Source organism: Rhipicephalus microplus, chromosome 1 (assembly GCF_043290135.1).
Source record: "Rhipicephalus microplus isolate Deutch F79 chromosome 1, USDA_Rmic, whole genome shotgun sequence".
Taxonomy (NCBI): domain Eukaryota; kingdom Metazoa; phylum Arthropoda; class Arachnida; order Ixodida; family Ixodidae; genus Rhipicephalus; species Rhipicephalus microplus.
The window spans coordinates 247,225,533-247,253,013 of record NC_134700.1 but is presented as its reverse complement, the minus strand read 5'-3'; the positions used below and the strand labels follow the sequence as shown (position 1 = coordinate 247,253,013).

General features: G+C 42.3%; 1 protein-coding gene across 1 annotated transcript; it reads left to right on the top strand.

Moving 5' to 3' along the window:
• Positions 1-890: 890 nt before the first annotated feature.
• On the top strand, positions 891-25,073 carry mus201 (rad2 superfamily protein mus201). Its single transcript, XM_075892439.1, has 12 exons — positions 891-1,244; positions 1,466-1,641; positions 2,097-2,266; positions 3,448-3,613; positions 8,785-9,010; positions 12,640-13,472; positions 17,037-17,138; positions 18,081-18,294; positions 19,115-19,262; positions 20,256-20,457; positions 22,063-22,140; positions 24,771-25,073. Exons 1-12 carry the CDS (start codon positions 1,157-1,159, stop codon positions 24,924-24,926), a joined length of 2,559 nt encoding a protein of 852 aa, XP_075748554.1. The 5' UTR covers positions 891-1,156; the 3' UTR covers positions 24,927-25,073.
• Positions 25,074-27,481: the final 2,408 nt, after the last annotated feature.

The following is a 27,481-nucleotide window of genomic DNA, read 5'->3' as shown; positions in this document are numbered from 1 at the left end:
TCCATATAAAACAACTTGTTTAATCTATAGGGACCTTCCAGAAGCCGTCGCGCGCGCGCCCTATCTTGATTAGCTGATGGCTAATGCACCTTTCTAGAAACTTTTATCGAACTTTCATGTTTCTTTTTTTTTTGAGGGGGGGGGGGGTAATGGATGTGGAATTAGGTGAGCACCAACATGGCAAATATACACTCATATGGCACACACTAACTGCTCATAGACGAACCAAAACACACACAGCTTATTTACTTTATTCTTACAAAGCCCTCAAAGGCATAGCTTCCCTGCTATGCAGTTTGCTCAACTAATGGTTAGTGACCTAATGCAAAAAGCGCAGTCAAGCTGTTTCAACCGGTTTCAACAAAGACCTCGTGTCAACTGGAAGCACAAGTCGCGAGAATGTGCATTGTAGGAAAGCGCACTTACAGGTAATGAACTATAATTTCATTGCTATCGCATACATTGCTTCGTCCTTAAGACGAAACAGGTGTTTTGTGACGAAACTCGGATTTTTATGTTTATCCCGAAACCAATAAACTCGACGGGCAGCGCACACCGAGCCCACGCTTGGAGTTTTTGTTGGAACGATGATTGGACCAACGTTTCTATAACTTGACGGCGTCGTAGGGGTTGAGGTGAGGTGACAACGCTTACGCAGGACCAGTGTCAATTCGCACTAGAAAAATCTTTTAGGACACTATAGTCAACTAGCAGGGGTATTTCCTGTGGATTCAATCATTTTTGGAGGCCGTAAATGAGAACGAGTTTTGGCCACCGAGTAGTTCCCGACGGGTTCCAGCAGGTTTAGGCGTACCGCTGGTTACCCCACTTCCGGCCTGGGTCCTTTCCCTTCGAGCTTATTTGTCCATTGCTACTGGTCATAGCGTATTGTTTTTTTTGTTTTTTTTTTTAGCGTCATAGCGTCTGCTGCAATGAGTTGGCGTGTGATGACACGCTTCGCACCGGAGATTCTCGTCGCGTATCACTTCTTGTACTATTTGTAGTATCTTGAATGGGAAATTATGAATATTGTGTCGCCTACATGGCGGAAATCCAGTTCACCGTGCTTCGTCCACAAGCTTCATCTTAAGTGGCTTCTATTGTGATGCCGGCTCCGGTTTGAGACCAGTGCATCGCTTGTTTCGAGTGCCGAGCAATGGGTGTTCACGGCCTGTGGCAAGTAGTGGAGGCTGCGGGAAAGCCAATCGCCCTCGAAACGTTAGAGAACAAAGTTCTCGCCGTCGGTATCCTTTTCGTTTCCGCATAACAATTGCTTGGGTGTTGCGGGTAGATGAAAGTGGCGCTTGTGAAACTTGGTATTCCTTAAGATGATGTGAAGATTGTTTAAGGATACAGTGTGTTTGTCTGCATCGTTTTTTTATTATTTTATTGCTTGTGCCGTGAGACGCAGTTCAACGAACAATCAGCGCGAACTTTCCTTCACTCCGTAATGTCCACACTGTAGACGTGAGCTTGTGGCTTCATCAGGCCGTCAAAGGATTCCGTGATGCCCAAGGAAGTCCCGTGGCCAATGCGCACTTGTTGGGCTTGCTGCAACGAGTTTGCAAGCTTCTATTTTACGGAGTTAAACCCGTCTTCGTCTTCGATGGAGGCGTGCCACAGCTTAAGAAACAAACTCTGGTCAGTATTTTCTAACCGTTGTCGAAGTTGTCACGACAATAAGCTAACTTCGGATAACTAAAGCTTAGCATTCAAAAGCGCATGCTAAATGTAGACAGACACAGGAAGCGATAGCAGCACTGACCATGTTGCTCTGTTGCCTCTGCGGAAGTCTTGCATAATAAATACATAGCAGTAAGTAAATATATATGTTAGCAAGTGTATATGTATAGCATTATAGACAAAATATTTCGCGCAGTTTGATTAAATTACTCCTGGCTTAAAGCGTTCAAGGGAATCTTGTGCACTGATAATGCAAATTTACCTCTGACAATATATTAGTACCTTTGTGGGGTATGATGCATTGTTGGTTACGTTTTCTGATCTACTTCCTTTTCCACTGCTGTGATTGGAAAAACGAAAGACCTAACAGAGGACCTTAGCAATGAGATACAAACTCACATTTAATCTTTCAGGCTGCTCGTCAGGAAAGGCGTACATCTGCACAAGAAAGTGCACAGCGCAAGGCAAGACTACTGATTTTGAAGGCCCGGCAGAGAGGGTCGAAACGACCAGCGCCCAAGGCACCGGTAGATGACCTGTATGTTTTGCCACCTCTGCCAGAACACTGGAACAAATTATATAAGTATGTACTCCCTTTTTACAGTGCTTGAAACTTTGTGTTGATAATATAGAATAAGTTCATTGCATGCACAACATCTGTTTTCCTACCATGCTATCAAAGTAGTGCCAAAGTTATGAAGGTGAGATAACTTGTGAAATGAATTTGTGTGGACACACACACATCACCTACTTATATAGAAATGGCAAATGCAGCTAAGATATCATATTTTAATTTTAAGCCATGTGCTGCACAACTGTATGCGAAACAGAGTCCCTCACAATATCAACTTTTTGTGAATGTAAACCGCAAACAAGCTACATCTTGAGCTTGTGTTTACCGTCTCCTTGCGTGCTTTATCCCCAGCAGTTCTCAACGTGGTGCTCACATGCACGCACTCTCTCGCACTACCTGAAACAGAAACCGTTATTGGATGCTAAAAAAATGTATCCAAACAATAAACCATCAAATGCTTGAGCAAACAAGTGTGCAGTAGTTTCTGTGTATGATAAACAGTGCATTGACTACTTAATGCAAAGAGAAAAAAATAAGATGTGAAATTCGATTGCTGGTACTCTATTGACATATGTCCATTTTCTGCTGTTTGCCAATTTTAATTTAGTCAGACAGATACTTACACTTCGCCTGAAAAATTACGTGTCACATATTTGTTAAGGTTTACGTGTGCTTTTGATGTGGACATAAACCTGTTAGTAGCTGTGCTGCTGTTCATTTCGAGCACTTACTAGATAAAACAAAGTATATAAACGAATTTAATTTGTTAGAATAGAGAAGCTCTTCAGTGGTGTGTCAATGGTTATTTGTAATCTTTAATTATGGTAATCATATCAATGAACTGCTCATTTAGGTAACTGTAATTGAGAAAAAAATGGGGACCTGCGCCAATATTCTGTTGCAATTTTATCTGTTCGCTTCTGTGCCTCCCATATATCCATCATTCCTGGCCGTCAATAATACTTGCATCACCTTGACCACCAACAAAGTGTGAAAAATACAAAATGTAGCAGCTTTGGTAGAGGCGTTACTATAAAATCGTTTGAAGACATAGATGCATGCTCATACGTTAAAGGAGTAACAGAAGATTGCTGAAAAAGGCTTTCATCCTGCAATGGACATAAATAAGAATGATGATTATAATAAAACAAGTTAATGAAATGCATTGTATTTCTGCCGTCACCATTCAGAGTCGAGGATGATGATGAAGACTGGCACAAGGAAGATGCTCTCTGGGAGTTGGCATCACTTGACTGTGACTCAAAAGAATTCGCAGCCCTTCCAGCCGAGATGCGTCACCGGGCATTGATTGCCATGCAGCATCACCATCGCTGGCGTCCCACGAGGGCACCTGAGGCAAGTCTCTGGAAGTTATACTAGACCTGTAAACATCATTGTCTTTCTTTTGGTGAAACCCCTTGTGCTCTTCATCTGCTGTACATTACATCTGCATTGCATGGCATTTGTGTGATCTCATTCGTTTTTGTAGTGTCTGTGTTTGTACATTGTGCCTTCTCTTATGGTGACATATGTGGATATCACTCCAAGAACTAAAATTAGAAAGGCTCAAGAGCATGAGATCAGGTCATTGAAAAAGCAATACACAGATGATGAATTTCGATTGGCAAAGTATAATATTTTCTACAATGGACTGGGATCTTCTGTCAGTACGCTAACCCTTGGAGGGTCAAACTTTTTGTAATGCGTTGTCACAAGGTTGGTGTTTTTTGTTTGCATTTTTAGAATTTTTCAGAGTGACATACTACAAGAAAAAACTACCTTGATGTTTTAGTGACCGTAAAGTGACTATAAAACTTTGCCATGGGTATAAATGCACTGCTAAAATCATGGATATAGAAAATATGAATGACAGAAAAACTTACTATATGGGAAAGAAGTGTGTTCATTCAAATAAATATTTTTAAAGGGTCATAAAAATAATGCAAACACCCAAAAAGAAAACACGCAGGCACGGTAGCATTGTATGTACACACTGGCACTGTTTGTATTCACTATTCTACCCATCTGTAAACAAGTGAAATCACACTGGGAGATAGACATGCTAATAGTATCAAGCAGTTGTGCCTTGATAAGAAACCATATGTAGACATCAGTTTTTGTGAGTGTAACAAACAACCACAGGTGCGCACAGGGATCCCCTTGAAAGGGGGGGGGGGGGGCAAGTTCGTTGCAGATCCCTCATCCCTATTAAATCAATATATATGGCAGACTTTGTGCCCCTCTCTTCAGTGACTGGGGGAGGGCAGGCACCCCCACTGCCTCCCCCCTTATGGACACGTTTATGGAAACCAACCATGAGACAAAGCCAAACTTATGGCAGTATGCATGCACAGATGTGCGAGCAATAGGTGTTGTGCCAGTATAAACGAACTTGGGAATTGAAACAGAATGTCAATAATGCTAAAAAAAAAAGACATTTGCTCTATTCTTGTAGAGTGACAGCATTTGCAGGGTAAAGGGGAGTTGAAAAGGAAAGGGAAAAGTTTATACTAGCCGGGTAAAGTTTAAGAAACAGTGAAGCTGGTTGAGGTTACGGGCTGAACGTGGCCTTCTTGGTCGATGCTTGGTCTTTTTTCCACATAGTCATAGTATTGTCGAAACACAGCCTGTCACAGACCATGCAAGAGTGTTTAAACTCCAGCACCAGAGCTGATGTGCAAAGCTGGCTGTGGCACACCCGGTGTAAGTGCGGGCCTTTCGTTGCTTGTACACGGCTCGTGCGGCAGGCAAATTCCGTGCGGCGCCCTGGGTGGGCTGTCTACGTCAGTGGCAGGGGATAAGCAACAGCACATAATGAGCGATGCCACGGAGGGTTTTTTGGGCACACCCAACGTTCTACCTCAAACATTAAGAGCTTTGCTTTTGAAAGTGGGGCGTTTTTTCAAACATACAGATGGCGCAATACATTTGTGGCTCAGAATATTTGGTTTTTGTTGGTGGTGCTGTACCCTGACCCTCAAAGGGTGAATTGACAAAGATGACTGTACATTGCTGCTCATTGTCAGTGTGAAAATAGTACATGTGTTGGTACAATAGTACCTAGAAAACATGAGTAACAATGTAAACGATGAAACTAAACAGGGGCAGATGAAACACTGATACTTGCCCATAATAAAACATGCAAAAACGTTTGTTGAATGCTTCCACAATGCAATGTATAGAATCTTCCTCTCATGCTGTCGTTTCTACTGCAGTCGAACTGCCTGATGTGTAAATTACCACCTGAGAGAATATCAATTAGAACTTAAAGGTGAGAATGCCAAGAAAAGTATAGGGGATGCTTTAATTGGGATGTAATTGTGAAAAAACAAAAATGTACGAAAGATAACTTGCAGTTGGCAGAAACCCAACCTGCGACCTTTGAATAATGCGTACGACACTCTACCGCTGAGCCACGTGGTGGTCACACTCCAGTCCATTTTACTGGGTATATATATGTGTATTTAAACCTTGGAAAAGTTGCATTGAAATCTGATAAAGGGTTGCATAGACAGTCACTTAGTGACAATCGCTTCATTTGTGGTTGCCCTGCTTTTTTTTTCTATCACTGTAAGTTATACCAAGGTACTATGATGATAAGTGAGCACATGAAATGTACGAGCGCTATGGCATTGACAAGAAAGAAGATATATATGCGAGCGTGCCCTCAGTAGTGCTCCTCATCAAGAAACTTGCATATCTTTTACTTAGACAATGGTATCACGTGTTCATTTTGTTTGTATGATTCTTTATCACAGCTAGTACCCCCTTAATGTATTCCCACTTTTGTTTGAAATCCACTTTTGTTTGAAAATAATGTTCCAATGGATCCAGGATTATTTGACGAGAAGGTCCTTTTTTGTACAAACCTCAGATGGACCTACCACCAATTACTACACCTCCTGTGGCGTCCCTCAGGGCGCCGTATTAAGTCCCACTTTATTCAACCTCGTGATGGTAGGACTTCGTGAAATTTTGCCAAGTACTATCCTCATATCTATATATGCTGACGATATTTGTCTATGGACTTCGTCTGTAACTCGTCTACAAGTACGTGCAAGAGTCCAGCAGGCTGCCACCCTGACATGCTCATATCTCCGCAGGCAAGGTCTTTCCGTCTCAACGGAGAAATGTGCATTGGTTGCATTTACTCGCAGAGCCATTACACAATACCCCGTTATCATCAATGGGCAAAATATTCCATACCAGAATAACCATTGCTTCCTGAGTGTGATTATTGACAGGGACCTTTCGTGGAGTGCTCACTGCAATTACCTGAAGAGAAGGCTAACTTCCATCGTCCATATAATGCGGTTCCTCTGCGGAAAATTTTGGGGCACATCGATAAGGTCAATGATGCAGCTATACAGGGCACTGTTTCTGGGATTTTTGCGCTACAGCTTGCCGTTACTGGCAAGTACGTGCAAGACGAACATCCGCACCCTCGAAAGTCTGCAAGGACAAGCACTACGCGTGTGCTTAGGATTGCCGCGATGCACCTCAACCTACGGGGCAATTATGATCGGAAGAGAGCATCCAATTCAAACATACATCACCACTGACAATTTGAGAGCCCACATAAGACACCTCTGCCGAGTTCCTGGTCACCATGTTGCAGTGTTGCCACTTCAAAGACCACAAGCGATGTTTTCAAAGATTATTTCTTCCCATAGAGAATGCCTTCCTTTCGGCTTCACTCCAGCAACAAGACCAGCGTCACCTCCGTGGTGCCTACAACAATCACAGGTGTGCCTCACTATTCCGGGAATAAAGAACAAGAGCCGTCATTCAACAGTGGTCCTATGACAGGTGACATTGTCGCTACTCAATGAAGAATACGGCCAGAGGACCCACATTTACACCGATGGATCGGTCTCGGCTGACAGCTCCACAGGTGCTGTTGTCATTCCGGCGTACCAGGTCACTATAAAGCTCAAACTGTCGCATAGGACAACATCCACAGCAGCGGAGCTTGCCGCCTTACGCGCTGCTATACTTTATATCGCGGAAGCCCGACCTCAAAAATGGGCTGTGTTCTGCGACTCCAAGGCATCCCTTCAGAGCTTGCAATCAGCTTTACGACAAAGGGAGCATCAAGAACTAGTGAATGAAATAAGAGAAGTGTTTCACGAAGTTTTATCGAAAGGACATGACGTGGTGTTCCAGTGGTTACCGGGACATTGTGGTATTGTCGGTAATGACCTTGCTGATAATGCTGCCCGATCCGCCCACGTGGACGCCCAGACAACCCCAATTCCATTGTCGAGAACCAAGGCTGCAAGGGGCCTTCACTCGTTCGCTAACACCATGTTGGAAACTTGGCTGAGTGACCCCAGTGTCAGGAACCGCTGCCTACACAAATTAGACCCATCGAGAAAGCTTCAAGTTCTATCGGACCTCTCCCGCCAGGATGCAACTTTACTGTGCCGCCTGTGGTTAGGAGTAGCTTTTACAAAGGCGTACTCCTTTCGCAAAGGAATGGCGGATAGCTCCCGATGTGAATCGTGTGACACTGACGAGACAATAGGAATCTACTGTGTTCATGTGAACGTTTTTCGAGCGAACGCAACTTGCTACGCGAAACGTTAGAGACAGTAGACCTTTCTTTGAAGAGAAGATCCTTGGTTCATGGCTGTACGCGTCGCAGGCCAGCAAAGCGACGCGAGCACTGCTACGTTTTCTAAAGACGACTGGACTACGCGACCGCTTATTAGCGTGCAATGGACAAAGTCACATCTACACACACGTTGCCCTTCACTTCTCTCTCTCTTCTCCTTTAATCCCTTCACCCCTTCCCCCAGTGCATGGTAGCAAACCGGATGTGCATCTGGTTGACCTCCCTGCCTTTCATTTCTTCCCTTCCTCCTCCTCCTCCTTGTTTGAAATCAGAATGTATCAGTGAAAACAGATGCCCACAAGGAAGACGATACATGCTCGCAGGCACTCATGTACAACTGCATTTATTGCCAAAATAATGCAACTTATAAATGAATGCCCGATTGAAGCATGGGAAATAAAGGGGAATGAAATAATGTTTGAAGCGCATCAGAAACAGTGCACATTCTTATGAGAGTACACAATAAACGTGTGACATGCTCACGTGCATGAGAAAATAAGCTTTAAAGGGTTTATATTATAGTGTATTATATTACGCCTTCTGTGAGATGTGAAATTTGTTTTTATGATGTGCCTGGCTGACAAAAATAAATATATGCACATTTTTTTCCCCCCCAGTTTATAGTTGCTGGTGCTCCCTGGTTTCAGGGCTACTCTTACACATGTGAAATAAATCGACCGAATCCATTTACAGGAAAGACCGCTTATGAAACAGAGATTGTGTGTGCCTGCGAGTGAAGCATTTTCGAAAGAAGTCTTCTAGCTCAAAAAATTTTTCAAGTGCTCATGGGACAGGGCTTATAGATATGTGCCGACCGACCCAAGTAAGCACTCTAGAGCAATGCTGCCATTGTGATGAATTTATGTGGCATTCAGCTCAGCTCCATGATATGTCATTGCTCTTTGCCCAGGACTCTGAGGATTTCTCTGCCTACCAGCTGCGGGGCCTTTTGCGCAAGCGTACACTGCAGCAGCGTGCTGCAGAGGCTCGTCAAGAAATGAAGCCTGAGCCATTTTTGTGGGGTGAAGAGGCCCACGTCAGTCGAGTTGCCTCCCAGGCCAACACTCACCAGGTCATTGTGAACACCAGCCCCACCAAACGTGCACTGCGAATGAAAAGTGAGCAGGGTGATGTAGGTATGTTGAATAATTTCGCCCATGAGCCATTGCTTTTCACTTGCACAAAAATGGTAGCCATAAGGCTCAGAGACAGGTCGATGATAGAGTGGATTAGAGATCAAACGAAAGTATGTAGCCAATATCCTAATAGACATTAAGTGGAAGAAATGCACCAGAGTGGGTCACATCACGAGAAGGTCAGATAACAGATGGCCAATTGGAATGTTGGAATGGATAACATAAGTTGGGAAGCTTGGCCAAGGACAATAAAGAGTTAGGTGAACCAACAAAAATAAGAAAAGTCGCAGTTTTTGCTGCGAGGGCAAAGCAATGAATGCATTTGCATATAGAATACATGATACAACGGGCAGTGTTATCGAGTTGTAGTTTATATATGGAATACATCAGTGATGGCGCAGGACAATCGACCTACACAGGACTAGACTGGGTTGGAGATCATTGGGGAGGCCTTTGTCTTGCACTGGGCATAAGACAAGCTGATGGTCATAAGCGTGCGTGGGGTTTACCTTCAGGAAGGGTGAAGGTTTGCTCGATCCTTCAGGCATGTTTCGTTGTTGCTGATTATTCGAAAACTATTAAAAAAAAATATTCGGCATTTCCAATATGCGCTATTTGACTATAATACCGAATAGGACAGAATGCTATCCAATACGTTATTCGAAATTTTCAAATATTTTCACACCCCTATTTTGAAACATGCTTACACTAACTTGTGGCTGGCGCTGTGTTCACAGCGCTCAGCTGCTGACTCAAAAGATGTGGGTTCGATCCTGGCCACTCCAGCTGCATTGTGGTGGAGGTACAAGGCTAGAGGCCCATGTGTTGTGCGATTTCAGTTCAGGGACTGTCTGCCGCTCGGAAAAATTTTTCTGATTGTGGAGAAAATGAGAAAATCGTTCATCATATTGTTGAGAACAAGCATGCTTTTGTTTTATAAAGAAGGAATTGTAATTTTACTCTGATGTTGAAAGTAAACAAAGAATAACCACTAGCGTCACGCAACAGCAATGTGGTTCAATCTACTGGCACGATAAAAAATCTCTTATGGTAGACTCATTTTGCTTAAAAAGAAACATTTTTAGCTTGAAATTGCATTTGCAGCTTTAGGTTGTGCTAGAGAGTAAATTTTTTTTCTCACGCATTCAAAGTCACACCTGTATGTTCGCTTGCTTGCATGCCTGCCTGCAAACGGCAGAGAAACGCGAGCACTGCGGCCACGATCGCTCATAAGAACAAAAAAAATCTGCATGTTTTAAACGACCACTAAGGTATTTGTTTTATTATTAAACAAAACTTAGTGAAGCATGCAAAAACCATAGATGGTTTCAGTTTTCGACTTTCATCGACAGTACAATCGTCATCACCTCTACCGACCAGTGTTGTGAACATTCATCACAGAGAAAAAAATGGAAGATGAAAGATGGAAGGAGACCAAACGCGGATCAAAAATTGTGTTTTAAAGTTTTCTACACACATTCCAGAGAAACCACTGCAGGGTTTGACACGCCAGATGGCACACTTTTTGTTGTGACACAAAACAGAAAAAGCCATAAAGGACGGTAGGCAGTCCCTTCAAGGAAACCCAGTTGGTCGAAATCATTCAGAGCCCTTTCCTCTGGTGTGCCTCACAATTGTATTGTGGTTTTGCATGTGAAACTCCCTGCAACTATTGCATTAGCTGGCGCTGTGTAGCAGCTGCTATTAGCGTTGCATAGACATTGTTGACACAAAATGCAACTGACCGCTTTGTTCCTGGACGTTCTGCTGAGATGTTGTCTGTCTATTTGGTTACATAGGTACTGACAGAAAAGTTTCCTTGTTTTGTTTCTGAACCAGTGTAACCTACAACATAACTGGAATCTTGCCATTAAGAAACTTGTGGCATTATTATTGAATGACAATAGTGCGCGAGTGTTCTGTTAGTGGGTCATACCATACAAAACATCCCAGCCATTTTGGAGACCATCACAAATGTATTTCAAAGAAATTGGGCTCATTTACTGCATTTGAAGCAATGAATTGCTGGAATATTTCGGAGAGAAAAATTTGTTGTTCGTGCGGGAGCCTTCGAATTTCGCAGAATGTTGTCTGAGTGTTGTTTACCAGAAAACTTATTCTTAGGGTATCGTTTTTTGTTTTAATGTTGCATTTAATTTACATATCAAGTGAATGCATTTGTTCAAGTTGTTCGAAGCTCCATAATATTGCTCCAATTCTTCTGCTACATATGTCTGTAAAAATTTTGCCAAAATTGTCTATGTTGGCATTTTTTCCTTGTAATATTTCACTTTGCATGAATATCTAAGTAATGAGTAACTATTATATTGGAGGAATATTTTGCACAAAAATTTTTTCAGACTGCTAAAATTTTAAAATTTTACAAGAGAAAAATTGACAGTTTTGTTCATAGTGAGATGCAATTTACACCACATAATGCTACAAAATGAGCCTTAAAACTCAATCCACAGCAAATAAATTGTTCTTACATGGTGCTAGTTTTATCATTATCATTACATTTCATGTTTTATCATGACATTTTTTTTTATAGGAAAATAACTTTTGAAGTTCTTAGTTTAGGGCAATGGGAAGTTCACTGAGAAAGCTGCCATATAACCAAATGGCAAGATAGCTGTCGATTGGGTAATAAGAATATTTTCTTCCTTTAAACAAAGTCTAATGATGAAACTTGCCATCTAAGAAAAACTACATGTTTGTTTTCAATTCATGTAAGCGCACCAAAAGGGCAGTGGGGACTATGATATCAATACACTAGCTGTGCCAACCTGGAACTTGGCTGAGGTGGTGACATCTTGGAAGTTGGGTGTCACCTTCAGGTCACCTAAGATGATGGCAGTGTCTTGAGGTCAGGCGTAGGTATAGCCTAGCATTGCGCACACAAACTTCAATATTCATATAAATTATCTCTCATGCTGTATTGCTGTTGAGATTCAATAGATGATATAGGCATGTGTGTTCAGGGGAATTGATCCTGGAGGCTATCTCAACTGCAAAGTCTTATGTCTGTACCCCTTTAACATAGCTGTGGGGAGGGTTCTCCATCATCATGAGCGAAGCTTCAGTGCAGCGCCCCCTCCTTCCACAAGACGTGGTCAAAAGAAAAGCTTCAAAATGAATGCAAAGCAAAAATGAAATTATCAATTGCTCATCTCAGTGCCTTTGATCGCCATTTTTGGGGGGTAAAAGTGGAAGGTAAACACTCATTAAATTGCATTGTTAGGGTCTTTGGCCATCGATATCACCATAAATCTGCTCGGCCATAACCCTCCGCTTTGAACAGAGCAATGATATGGCGATGACTCCATGCTCTCTTTAAATTGTGGGGGAGGGGGGGGGGAGGTGTGACGCTTGCTCTAGTTTTCAAGGTAACAGAGTGAAGGTAACACTGCCTCATTTTAAAAGTGTGACTTGATGACCTAGGCAATCAAGTACATTAATGTGTAACATTAAAATATTTCATTGAGCTTTCATTCTAGTGGTTCATAAGTACCAAAACTGTTACAGTACTTTATGTGGTGCCGCCTTCTCTTATGTTCACAGTTATCGCCTCACACTTGGTGTTTAGCTGCGCAGCTCAATTTTATTTTTTTTATATAATCTTTTCCCAGATGATCGTCCTGCTAAGGACGAGAACACGGCCAGCCAAGTAGAAAAGAATGATGCTGGCTCAGGTGACGTCGTCGGCAAAAACACATCTTTGTCGATACAAGACCCGGCTGTTCTAAAGTGGCTTTCTGAAGAGTGCTCTCCAAACAAAGCCACTCAGGAGAGTTCTATAACAACCAGGAATTTGTCTGGTGCCGAGTCCAGCAAAACACACCACACAACCGTAAAGTCTACTGTCAAGAGGGTGGTGGACTTGGCAGATGAATCTGACGAGTCAAGCAAACAAGACACGAGTCGCGAGGATGGCCTAGCAAGTCGTGCAAGGCAGGCCAGTGAACAGGCACAGCCAAATGCTACGGACACCTCTGGAGAAGCCAACGGAGTGCGCAGGCAGCCTGAAAGGAGTGAAGAGAGCACAAACATTTCCTCAGCACTGCCATCATTAGCTGTAGACTCGTCACCTTCCACAACACCTGTAGCCGAGGGACCTGTAGCACAATCTGCGGATCGATTGGCTTTTCCAAGTGACAGGGTTAAAAGCACGGACGAGCATAAAGTCTCGACTGAACAAGATAATGATGCTGCTTCAGATGGGTCGGGAACACAGGATAAGAAAATGAGTTCTTTCGACATCGCTGGGAAGCCTAAAGAGTCGGAAGAGGCTGGCAACATTGTGCTCTCAGACGAGGATGAGGAAGAAAAAGACGAGGATCTGCTTGCAGCTATTAGGGCCTCCTTGTCCGAGCAGCAGAAGGAGGACACTGGTGAACAGCCTACAACCAGCAGTGGCAGTGAAAAAACCAGCTTCTGGAAGCCTCCTAGAACTGAAGAAGAGGTGAGAAGGGCAGTTTCCTAGCAGTTTAATTTTTTTTCTCATCATGATGTAGTTTGTTTGTGGCACTGTCTTACATAAGATATGTGTTTAACATCAGGTTTCATTCAGCATGCATTCAAAAGGAAGAAAAATGGACAGATCTGACGAACAGTGGGAATCGATAATATGCGAAGCACGAATAAAAAATGTTATGTCACTTTAAAATCAGCACAACGTTACGAGGTGGAGGTAAATTATGCCGTACATGACTTCCGTGTCACGATTATCATGTTTGAATATGTTGTTTACCTTCGTCATCTATTCACCTCACGTGATACCAAATTTAATATATGTGGAGCTAGCGAAACGGCCGCGAGTACGCTATGAGCGTGGTATGTTGTCATGTTCTTACATGACACGTGTGTCAGCATTATCATGTTTTCACCAGTTATATATTTTGTCATCCATTGACGTCACGTAATACTGAATTAAGTATATGTGGAGCTAGCAAAACAGCCAAAAGCGCCCATCATGAAGGGCCCAATATACTCCAATGCAGCGTTGACGCGCGCGCACACTGGGCACAGCGACGCTACGTTAGCAAAACGTGAGCACTATAGTGTGATGCCAGGTGCGACCAGTGTCCGCCGGCGTGACCCCATGTGTACCTGTGCAAAATGTGACATGCTGCATTTCGCGTCGATGTGTTACCCAGACAACAATGCGTCTCCCCCTTTTCGTGACGCAGGTACGCCGAACGTGCTGAAACGTGCATGCGTAATAGCAGCGTGGCGCGTGCCTGCGAGTATATGGCAGGACCTGCGCCTGGCGGGGCAATGCCGGCGAGCACGCGCGCCGCGTCACGTCGAAATGTATTGGCGCCTTGACTGTGGCATGTAGTCATGTTCTCGCATGACACGCATCTCATGATTATTATGTTTGCACCAGTCGCATACCTTTGTGATCCATTGGCGTCACGTAATACTGAATTTGGCATATGTGAAGCTAGCGAAACAACTGTGAGCGCATCATCAGTGTGGCATGTAGTCATGTTATATGATACGGATGTCGTGATTATCATGTTTGGATGTGTCATTTACCTATGTCGTTTGTTCGCGTCGCATAATACCGAGTTTTGTACGTGTGAAGCTAGCGATATGGCCGCGAGCGCATCATGAGCGTAGCATGTAGTCATGTTACATGACACACATCTCATGTTTGCACCCGTATCATACCATCGTTATTCATTCACGTCCCGTAATACCAAATTTGTTATAATTGAAGCTAGTGAAACGGCCGCCAGCGCATCCTGAGCGTAGCATGTAGTCTTGTTGTTACATGACATGCATCTCATGATTATCATGCTTGCCCCAGTTTCATACCTTCGTCATTCATTCAGATACTGTTATACCAAATTTGGTATATGTGATGCTAGCGAAACGGCGCCACCGCATCATGAGCGTGGCATGTAGTCATGTTGTTACATGACACACATGTCATGATTTTCATGTGAGGGTTTCTCACTTTTTCGCCATGCAATCGTGCCATACCATACCAGTTTTGCAACATACCATGTGAAAGAAACCACCGCAAGAGCTGCTGGACCATGAAATGTAAATCATGACATACATGTCATGATTTTCATGTTATGACTTGTCAAAGATGTTCTTCATACAGTCATGTTATGTCATACCAAGTTTGGTATCGATACCATGATCGAAACGGCCAGGAGAGCTAAAAGTCGTAGGTAGCTAGATAGATAGACAGACAGACAGACAGACAGACAGACAGACAGATAAACAGACAGATAGATAGATAGATAGATAGATAGATAGATAGATAGATAGATAGATAGATAGATAGATGGATAGATGGATAGATGGATAGATGGATAGATAGATAGATAGATAGATAGATAGATAGATAGATAGATAGATAGATACACACGCACGCACGCAAGCTCAAAGTCGCCAAAGTTCGCTAAGAAATGCTTCGCATATAAAAACAAAGGATGTTGGCAAAGATGCTGGGAGAACTAAATACACTTGTCCTTTGTAGTATGGTAGTCTAATAATTAAACGACCAATGTTTTCTTGAGGTGTAGGCATGGAACCTTTTTGTTGGCCAGCTCCATTTTGGCAGTTGCAAAGTATGCCTTAATGTCAGCAGCTTAATTTGTCAGTAAAGCTTTACTTATTGCTGTTAACGTAACCTAATCGGGAAACTAATGCTTGCCACTCGAACACATGATGGTGGATATAAGACATCCTGTCTAATGGAGGTGTCGTGTATCATGTAGTTTGTGTGTCAATACCAGCAAACTGTTGTGCGACATCAAGGCTGCTGATGGAAAGGTGTATGGTAAAAACCAAGGAAAGGTGTATGGTAAAATACTTACTTTGAATTAAAATGTAGAAATGATGAGGTGTAACTGTGAGAAGGTGCTTTTGTAAAAATTTACATTGCGATATCTAGTATACATGCATAGATATTAAAAAAATGTGGACGGGAAACACTGTGATGGCAGCTCGATTGCCAGGAGTATCACTAATATAATGCCCATGTGCGTGTGATGCTTTCTTTTTATCACTGTTAATGCGTGTTCCACGTAACTTGAGCTAAGAATTTGAACTTGAAAGGCGCTTCGGAATTTAATTGAATCGAGCACATAGCGCATACTATTTATGCATGCCTATGGTTGCTCTGGTTATTGTAATTTTTCTCTTAACTAACTCATTCATTATGTTAAATGACTTAACTTTATCATTATTGGCTGAAGACGCAAAGTATGAATGCAGAGTTGCAGAGCACCTTTAGAAACTACTGATTGAATTGCTTCTTGTCCGATGTGTCTCATGTAGTTTTTTTCTACATTGAAAATAAAGCCAGTGATGTATAGAAAAGACCGCTTCAGGAAGCACTTGTGCGTTGCTATCGTGATGCTATCAAGCATGAAATCGCTGAGCCAGGTCAGCTGCAGCATGACTGTGGTCATGGGAAAATGGCAGAGCGTTTTGATGGTGACGAGCATCTGGGCCTATGGCTTTTGTCAGGTGATGCTTGCTGACATACATGCGTTCATATGTGTGCGATCGCATGCATGCGTCGTCATTTAAGCTGAAGTGTTTTAAGGTGAATCAGGGCTGGTGATGTACATCAAGCCTTCCGAAAACAAATAGAGAAGTAAGGGAGCTCTTTCTACTACGTCTTCATTGCCTGCTTTCTTGTGGTACACGTGAGTTACATAGTTGCTACTTGGCAACTGTTACACAGTACATAGTGCATATGTCGAGCATGTACGAGAGTTATTGTACATCGTGGGATATACACTGTCACTGGTGCCAACAGTCCGCGCTCACTCCAAGGTTTGTTTATGCAACACACAAGGCCGCTGACATAATAGCTTCACACCTTGCATCTTTATTCATTGATGCCTTCAAACTGAAATGCAGTGTCTACTAATAATGGCTATATTCAGCAATCCCGGAGGCCTTAGATGATGATATGTTTTACAACTATAAGCTCTAGGTGCTAAATAAACTCGAGTTGCTGCTCCTTATGCGTGTGTCTAATGGTTGAATGCAGAAACGAGAGCTGCAGATGAGAGAGCAGGAGCTGGAACAAGAGGCGGCTCGCCAACAACGCCATGCAGCAAGCCTCAATGACCTGCTTGTGAAGGAATGTCAGGTGGGTTCCAGCATTGGTAGTGTGATACGTCACAACTTTGAAGTGTTTATTTTTCTCTCTCTCTCTCTCTTGAAAACATCCAAGTTCTAATGCGTCGTGTACCGCAGTCCAGAACATTAACTAGGCCTATGTATGTGCCGCTAGAATTCTAATCATGGTGTGCTGGTGCAGAAACTTTAAGGTGGTGACACCGCCTGTGTTTTTTTTCTGTCTCTTACCAAGGAAGCACTGTCACCCTTCCAATGACACTTGCCATCCTGCCCTTCTATTTCTCCCTGTTAATGGCATCATCATTTATTGTAGCAATGCAAAGTTCAACTCATTTCACTTATTCTGAAAGGGCCTCATATCACGATCTTGAAAGGGTGGTGTACAATGTTGAAGTTACCCAAGAAGATTGGGTATTGGAAGCTCTTGCTACTTAGCAGTATATGTGAAGCCAGCATTTTCTCATGATTTACCTGAAAAATATAAACTTTTTGTGTATGTCCAATTAGAGATAAAGTGCTTTTGTTCTATTGATGGAAATGCCAGGTTAACTATAAAATAAGAGATCTTAGTTTGCAATGAAGGTGACATATCTGGATGCATATTGTTAATGTAATCCCTAACAAAATTTACCAAGACCTTGAGGCTCCTTAAGGAAACCAGTAACACATTGAGGCACATTGAGCGGTGTCTGTTTAAAACAGCTAGCTTTCTTGAATTACTAGAGCAGGTGGGCACTTTTTCTTCACTGTAAGCTTACATTAGATCTTGCTTATGGTAAAATGGCAGAGGTCTGGCTTCACTTTCAAAACATAATATTGATTCCAGCATGTTTTGTGAAACCTACCGACACTACCTATATTAATATAGGCACTAGCTTGCTTCATTTCAACTATTTGAATATGGCTCACACTGATTAATGAGATGTGCTGCCCATCTCTTGCCTTGCCACAGGAGCTTCTTGCACTGCTGGGCCAGCCGTATGTGGTGAGCCCTGGGGAGGCAGAAGCCCAGTGTGCGTGGCTGGAGCAGAACGGACTTAGCCAAGGGGTCGTGACGGATGACAGCGATGCCTGGCTGTTTGGGGCCCAATGCGTTTATCGTCACCTGTTCCGCCCTGACCGGCGTCCCATGCGCTTTTTGATGAAAGACCTTGCCTCACAGTTTGGTGTGTGCCATGCTCATTTCTTTTGCAGCCATAGCCTGGAGGTTGTATAAAAAAATATACTATAGCTGGAAGGGGTTGGCCAACTATTCAGTTCTATGCTTGGCAATATACCTGTGAGGTGATATCGAGAATTTATAGTTATGGTTCAAAGCCCCACATTAATGTTTCTTTAGAACAAAAAAAAAAAGAAGCTTTCAGCCATAAATATGTGGCACACACATTGCTATGCACAGCTTAAAGCTCGCCGTGCAAATCCGGGCCGTCTAGTAGGCCCGAAAAGCGTAGAGTAGCCAATACGTGAATGTACTGACATGGTGTACTTGAGGCCAAATCATCAAACTGTCAGACACCTAATTATAAAAGTTTTTAGCTACCTATTGAACTGCTGCAGCGAAAACCTATATGGGTGGATGCAAATAACTTTATTATAGAAACCTATGTTGGTATTGTTAGCATTGTTGATGATGAGTGGCTGAGCATTATAGATGGATTCCATGTGCTACATATTTGTTCTCTGCTGCTGAAGACCTAGATATAAGATCATACGGTTTTGCTCACCAAGATCACAGTTTGAATCTGAGATGTGCTGTGCTGTGATTTTGACTCTAAGGGATTTGTTAGTGTACATTCATTCCAAAGTTCACCATTTTCTTACTGGTGAAAGCTTGTCCTGGAAAGAGTTGTATACACAAGTGGAATTGTGAGTATCCAATAAGGTCACGTAAGCAGAGGATCACTAGCACAGATGTGCAACTGTTACCATACCTGTACTTGCGGTGGCTTCTATATTTAATTTTGATCGTGCTATTTCTTTTGCTAGGCCTCGACCGTCAGAAGATGGTGGCCTTTGCTCTGCTGTGTGGCAGTGACTACACTACAGGCGTTAGTGGTGTGGGGCCTGTAACTGCCATGGAGGTGCTCAGCGAGTTCAAAGGAGGGGACGCTGTTTCGCTCCTGGACGAATTTCGGTGTGTTCTTGATTCTTAATTTGCATGGGAACACTAACCGTGACTACGCCGAGTCTCGGTTACTTTCTACTACAGCTATGCATTGCTTCAATATCTCGCAGGTAGTCAGCATTAACGTACTCATCACCTGAGCAATGTAGTGATAGACTGTTTTGAAGGGAACTTTGTTTACAATATGTGAGCATAAATGTTGCTATAGCAGTAGCCTTGACACATCAGGGGCATTTTTACTGTTGCTAGTAGTGGCATTGCTGTCGGGTACCATATAAAGCTCAAAGGCAATAACATCGCCCCATGCGTTATATGTTCCCTGTGTTAGTGAGAGTATGCAAGGGCAGCTGACAATGGCAGCTGAAGCTGAAATGAGACGCACTGGCCATCAGTTCTGCAAAAAGCCCATAGAAATGAGGGATTGTGTAGCTTGTAGCTTCGGTAGCAACTGCTTATTTTTATCAGCTGGACGTAGTTGCACGCATCTTATCTCTACAGAGATCAGCAGACAGCTCACACCTAGGTGCACGCTGCATTTTCACAACTCAGTGTTGAAGTGATAGACAGCGGGAACGTAACTTTGCTTGTTGCAGCAACGGCGTTTTTTTACTTTGGCGTTTTGTCATGTTTTGCCGGGTCACATGCTAAAGAAGCCTGGCTGCAAACCTTACTGTACATAACATTTCAGTTAGTTGCCATTGCATCGACTGCTTCATCCTAGCAACGAAACTGTTTTTTTAATGCTAAATACATTAATACACCCACACGCGTGTGTTTACGCCTTCAGATGCCGTAAAGAACACTTTTCGAACCGATTCCAGTTTAGTGTCACTGTTCCCAGACCACAGCTTTCAGAAATCGAACAAAAGTTTTTGTTAAATGCAGCCTTTGTGCTGTGGGCATTCACAGCTTTCAGACATCGAACAAAAGTTTTCGTTAAATGCAGCCTTTGTGCTGTGGGCATTGTAGATCTGTCATCATCACTCTATGCTTGGCTCACAGCACATGGCTGGAGAAAGCCAAGGAAGAAAAAGTCCAGCCAGGCAGCAAGACACGGTCGCACCTGGTGCGCCTCTCTCTGGAGCCTGGCTTCCCTAGCAGCCGGGTGGCGCAGGCGTACCTTGAGCCCACCGTGGACGACTCACGCGAGACTTTTTCCTGGGGCACTCCGGATCTGGATGCCTTGCGGACATATCCTTTCAAGGCTTTTGCCAGCACGTAAATCATGTGTCCAGGGCACGCATACCCGTGAATACCAGTATAATGTCGTTTAAAGCATATCCATCTTGAAACACTTCTGATTGGATCTGTGTTATACGTAAGAGAAATATGCATGAAGTGTTTAGTAAGACATTTTGGAAGGTAGAATGCTAGGTATCTGCCATTCATCTTCATTCACATTTTTCTGAACTGTGGTGAGGTTCATGAGCAACTTCTGGGCACCTACATGTTTGATCATTTGCTATCTCCTCTTACTGTTGAATAGTAAAAGTAGTACCTTCACTCAATAAAAGATGTTTAATGCTAAGCAATCAGTGACTGTACTTCTATCAAAGGCTTTTAAAGATTTTTCTCATTTTTCAACTCTCTTCAAAGCGCTATATTTGAAGAGAAGAAAGTATTAGTAAGCTTTTACAAGCAGTCAATTTAGGTTCGAAGCGAACCAGAATTGATTGATTGATATGTGGGGTTTAACATCCCAAAACCACCATATGATTATGAGGGACGCCTTAGTGGAGGGCTCTGGAAGAAGTGAACCAGAAGTCAATACCGGTTTGGTCAAATAATTTCTAATCAAATTCGAATAGTACATATCAGATATTATGAAAACTAATGTGCTCTATGTATTTATTTTAATTGAAACAACACCTGTGCAAATATCATTCTTTTTAGTTCAAAGTTGAAGCAACTTTCAATGGTAGCAGGGTTTTACTTTCGGTAGAATGTGAGTGATAACCCATAAAATATTGTTACGTTTTGAAGTTTACTGTACTTTGAACACGTAAGCCGGTATAACAAGCTTTCAAGCTTAAAAAAACGATGAATCGACGTGAGGGTGATATGTATTGCCAGTGTTTATTAAACCTTGAAGTGGGGCTTCGCTGCAGTGTAGTTTTTTTTTTTTTTTTGATAGGTGCAATTATGTCTCTTCACTGTAGTGAAACCACCTTTACAGGCAAGTTACAAGTGGACTAATATATGCCTATTCGTTCATTTGAATACTTCAAATTTTCTTATAATTTAAATTCAAACTGAAGTGAATTTGAATATCATAATACTTGTTTGAGTATTCAAAGTTTTTGAATATTGGGACAAGCCCACAAAAAAGTTTTTTGACTTTGAAATTGAAAAGTTCTTTCAGAATTTGATGAATTAAAATTAAGCATTTCAATTCATTTATAAGTAATTATACTGATTAATCTTTCATGCACAATTTAAAGAATTGTAGCTCTTGCAGAAATGTTGGCAGTTGAATGTACATCCATTAATGATGTTTACTGGCTCTGCAAGATCCAGGAGAACTTGCTTGTGGCCTGGTTAATACGTACTGACACAATGTTTCCGAAAAAGACACCCCCATGTTTTTGTGTTTATGTTTATCTCAAGTTTTTTATAACCATGAAGTCTTTTTGGCAAATTTGGTGTTTCTATTTTGCCTAGCAAGTGTCCTACAGCCCAACACTTAATAACTGAGGGCAGTTAAGAATAACCGTTTTTACAGGATTGAACCACAACAATTCTGTTGTGTCGAAGTAACTGATTGGTATGAAATATCTTTGACTGCACACGATGCACTTATGCAAACCAGAAACTTGGCTGGAGCCAGGAAAAGCTGGATGACCTTTTATTGCCAGTGCTGAAGCGTATGGGTGTAAAGCAAAAACAGGCAAGCCCTTCAGTTTTCCATGAGTTCATTACAAATATATCATGAGTTCCTGCAAATATATCAGTGGTGTGGTAATAGTTTGACAACAGTAGATTTTGATGCATAATTTTTTTTATGTTAGATCTTTTGTGGCAGTTAGTCAAGAAAAAAAAAAAAATAAGTAGCAGACCACTGAGTAGTGCGACAAGATTGAGTAGCAGTTATGTTACTAAGGCTTTGTTATAACGCTGTGTCTAAAGGTACATCGGACATACCTAAATCCCAAAAACTAGATGTGCGTCGGACGTACAGGATTACCTAAAGCTGGAGATATAACGGCCGTCGGGATGTCATGGGAGCGCACCAGTTGCAAGGTGGGTCGCGGCTACCGCCTACCGGTTTTGGCACATATACGAAGAAACGAGCCTTTGTATGACCTCAACGCAAAAGACCAATAAGGAACGAGCCGGGCAAGCACTCCCGATGACAACAGAAAACTTTAAGCATCGCGTGGTTGACAAATGGCGTCGCAGTCGGTGGTTCTAGTAGTAGACTCGCCGGTGTGAATGCCACACCTTAGGGGACTACTGACACAAAACTGAAGGTGTGATAATTTGTCGGATAGGTTTGTGTGGACCATAATATTGATAGATAATATTGCCTAGAACATATATGAAACCGATTTAAAGCACGTGTCATGTCACCTCCCCACTGCACACATGCGAAATGTGCCTTCAGTTTTCTTGTAAATGACGAACCGCTGTCTGTGTCACAAGTTTTTGTTAGCTGCCACAATCCTTGTGAGTGTTCTCTCCTAGCAGACCTTTTCAATGGAAAGAAGGGGCAGACTCGCCCGGTAGTTTGCCCCGGCAGTGCATTTATGAGGGGTCACGCTTATATACTTGCAACCTCCTGGCAGGAGATCATAGCAACACTCAGGGCCTCTGCTGCAAAATATTGTCTGTGCGGTGCTCATGTGAACATAATTTTGTGTCCCCATGTAGCCAGCCGAATTTTCATGGAATTCATTCTGAGTGTCGTCTCACTCGACGCTCTTTGAAACCACAACTGTGACCGTGTCTCAAAAACTAAGCAGTGCGTGTGAGCCCGCTTTTGTTTTTTTTTTGTTCATTTTTTAAAAATCAAGAGCTATTATAGTTATGTATAAGAAAGCTTGAGAAGGCGAGAAAGTGCAACAGCTGACGTATCTTTAGGCTCTCTGATCTGCACTTCGGTGAGTCCAGAAGGTCAATTGGGTGAACTAACGATGAATGGGCGGAACTGGCTGGTTGAACTTGGAGTCATTAGAGTGCAAGCTAGCGAGAAAGCACAACGTTCGACCTATTCTCAGACTACCGGTTACAAGTACGTCCCATAACTTTAGACTCTTCTAGTTTTCGAGTAAGTCCGATTTAATTCTAGCTTTTGTGATTCAGGTACGTCCGACGTAGTTTTAGACACAGCGTTGTAATTACAAGCATTGTGAGAGGAAACTCTACATTATTTTTTTAGAAACATTTACTTGCTTTTTATGTTTCCTAATTTGAAGTGTGCCTTTGTGGTGCTGAGTGTTTTTTCTTTTTTTAAATGCGACAAACTCAGTTTGTAGAAAATATGGGAACAAACATTAAATTATAGGTGATTAAAAAGGGGAAAACGCCGACCATAACAGAATAAGAGATATAATGACGTTTTGGCACCCAGAATGGGAGCCTTGTTTACAGTGACCTTGTGAACAAGGCTCCCGTTCTGGATGCCAAAACGTCATTATATCGTTTCTCGTGTTGTGGTTGGCATTGTTGTCTTTTTATTTAATCATTCTTCCCGACCAGACGAGCATCTGTTGATGCCTCGATTTCATAATTATAGAATGGTGCTACAAAATTTACTACTTTGTATTTTATAAATCTTTTGCCAAAAATCTATCTTTACGATAATCATCTTTATTAGGATAATAAATGCTTTTAGGCAAGATAGCAGCTTTTTCACTGTCATTGTGCTTTAAGGAACCTTATAGTAAAAATTTAGGTTAGAAATGAAAAAGGTTTTGCATCTTTAAAAAGATTTGTGGACTAATTTTACTAGTTTGCTGCATCATAAAACAAGAGCTACAATGAGTCGTTAGCTTAGTTGCTACATATGTCTCACAAAAAACATTAAACTATACTTTAACCAAATCAGAGTATACTCAAACCTTGATATAATGAAACTGGATATAATGAAATATCGATTATATGAAGTAAATTAAATGTAGTTTTGTAATAAATATAATATTAGGAATAAACCTTTAAACAAATTTTTGGTTATAACAAACATATTTTCATGTAAGATACAAGTTTGTTGTAATGTTGTTTCAGTGTATAGATGGCCCCATCAGATAATAGATGTTTCACGAACTGCCTCAAACTGTCACTCAGTCGAGTATGTAATGACACTTCATGAGCTTACAAACAGCCTTCCCAGGAAACATTTGCTCTAGTAATGTTACTTCAATGTGTGACATGTGTTTTACCACTATGGCTGTTTAAAGAGAAGTTCAGTCTCCTTTCATTTAGCATTTTTCAAGGTAGCGCACAAAAGTGGGCTCATTACAAAATATCTCCCACTTTAGTGCCGTTAATGCTGCCACTTCTTTTCTCGCACCACTGTAGACTCGTATGGAGCAATATCTGGAGGCGTGCCAGGCGCCACCTAAACCCAAGCTGTTCCCAAGCAAGCGTCTCACTAAGGCCGTGGGCAAGCTGGCACCCTCTAAAAGGGCCAAGATTGAGGAGCCACAGCTCTCTGAAGACAGCGACTCAAGCTAGCAGCAGAAGCAGCAGCAAAAATGCACCCTCATTGGACAGTGTGACGACACATTGAGTAGAGGGCGTCAGTGAATGTGCCCCCTGCGTTAAAAAAAAAAAGACAGCAGACGTTGCCACTTGCAGTTCAAAATGAATTTTAAAAGGAAATGCAGTTGAAATGTATTGTCACAGAAACACATTACTCACTGGAGCACATGTCAATAAGTGTCACTAATTACAATTTGTCAGTTAGTGCACAATGTAAAGGGGCCCTGCCACACCTTCTGAATGTGGTCATAAAACGCTGCCGATCGGTGGTCAAGGCTCCCAAGAACATGCGGAGCCAAGCGTTAAAGAGCAGCACACGGCCTGGAATTAACGATGCATTTTCCAAGTTGGCTGTAAATTGGTCCTTAGCTCTGCAAATGCTGCCACATACCCAAATTACTGTGCCGTACACCCAAGGCTTACAGCCGTCTGTTAATTTGAGCCTTGCATAATTACTGTGGCCACTGCACTGTGGCCACACGCACTCACTATCACACTAAAAGTAAGCCACTCATACGAATAATAAAAAAAATAGCTCAAGGTAATAACCGTGAAGGAGCATCTTTTCATCGTATCATCCCTCCCTGCTTAGCTTCTAGCATGCCCATCAGCTTGAGAGACAGCAATTACAGTGTGCCTCAAGTCTTCATGACACTGCTCGCACTTGGCACATGCTAGAAGTCTTTGAGGTGGTCAATTAATGAAGTAATACACTTCTACAATGGAGCCATTTGATGGTTACTTGGAAAAGTGTTGCAGGGCTTTTTAATTTATATGTTAGCATGCACGGTGCAATTGTGTAAATATTCTGTCCTTAGGGCATGTGCACTCTCATACTTAGTTACAACTTCTGAAAAAAAAAAGTCAGCTCCATTCACAGCTAACGCTAAAATTTATGTCAGCGTTCTTTGCTGTAGCGCTTCTTCACATTAGGGACATCAAGCACTTTACGATCGTTTTCAGATAGCTTACTTTTCCATGCAGACCCACATTTCCACGGGCTGCAGGTCATGAACGTCCTGGTAAAATTACTTATAGATTCTGACATCCCCGTGCAGCCAAACATGTTTTGGGTGGTAACAGTGAACCTTTAACCCTTAAAGGGACCTGAGACGGTTTTGGCGATTTTGTATAAACACATTGCGCCAATAGACCAAGTCCTAACGTTTATTTAGAGATGAATTTGAGCTCTCTGCATAAACTTCATAATTTATTACAATGCCTTAAAGCTGCGAATCGCTGCAACTCGGCCAAATGGGTTTTAAATCGCCCATTCGCAGAGCGACATGCTCCGGCTACTTGAGTTCACAGTGGCCGCTGATCTGATTGGCTTTCATGGGCTGTAGAATGCCCAAATGTAAGATCCGCTGGTAGGGTGACTGCACCTGTCGGAGTAGATATAAACCACTCCATGATTTTCGTCTCTCTTGCCAGACGGCGTGCGTGCTGTGTGATGGCCTTCGAGACTGCACACAACCTGTCGGTGTACGATCTCGGAGGTCTAGACTGGTAAAAGCTGAAATCATCGAGTGCGCTAATGAGAGCTCTGCGATTGCCAGCGTGCCTCATGAGCTGAGGAGGCCAGGCAGAGGGTATAATATGATTGTCAGTAGCGGCCTTGGTACACGGCGTGCAACTAAACTTGTGATGCGGACGGTTTGATGATGTACTAGCCTAAAAGCTGACAAAAATTCGAAAAACAGTTTCAGGGTCCTATTAATGTCCTTAGTGTTGACATTAGCTAAAAAAAAGTACTTACAGTTTGAGCGAAAACCAGCTAGTATGACTGTCCTTTATGGGTGAAGGGCAGGAGTGTCCTGGTTCTGTGTGCAAAGTTGCCATTTTTTTTCTGGGTTGCAACCAAGTATAGCGAGAATCACAAGTATTTTAAAGAAAATGCTGGAGTGGACGCCCAAAAGTGAAGCCAGATCTCTACCATCTTACCACAGGCACGATAAAATTATAGAGTAGCAATTCACTCACACAGCCTGTGAGTTTAAGACTGTCAGTTGCTATGAATACTGCTGCACATGCCTTTATGCATTACTAATTGTCCTAATTAAAAAGCCTTAGAGTCCTCACAAATTTTACTTTGAGTTGCGTTATCCGTACATATGTTTATATACTACTTTAGTTGGGAACAGTGATCTTGTATAATTAACCTAGCATTTACATTAACAGAACAAGATCACTTTGTAACTAAGAATCACATTAGAAGGCTATGAAGCTAATGTACGTACAGGTGCTGGCTTCATATTTTCTATAAGAGGTGAGAGCTTTGCTCCAGCATTCTTCTTTTTGAATCTCTTCGGGCTTAATTAATTTTGAAGTTGGTGTGAGTTATCGACTTTCTCACACTGTTGACATCCTTAAAGGTGACCCTTGGTGACCCCCATACTTCTTTATGTGACTACATTGCTAGAAGTTTTGATAACGTCGTAGCCGTCATTTTTCTGATGCTACCTTTAGACTAGTACTTGGGAGCTGCTTGCAAGAACGTGGCCACGGGGCACGCATTGAAACATTTC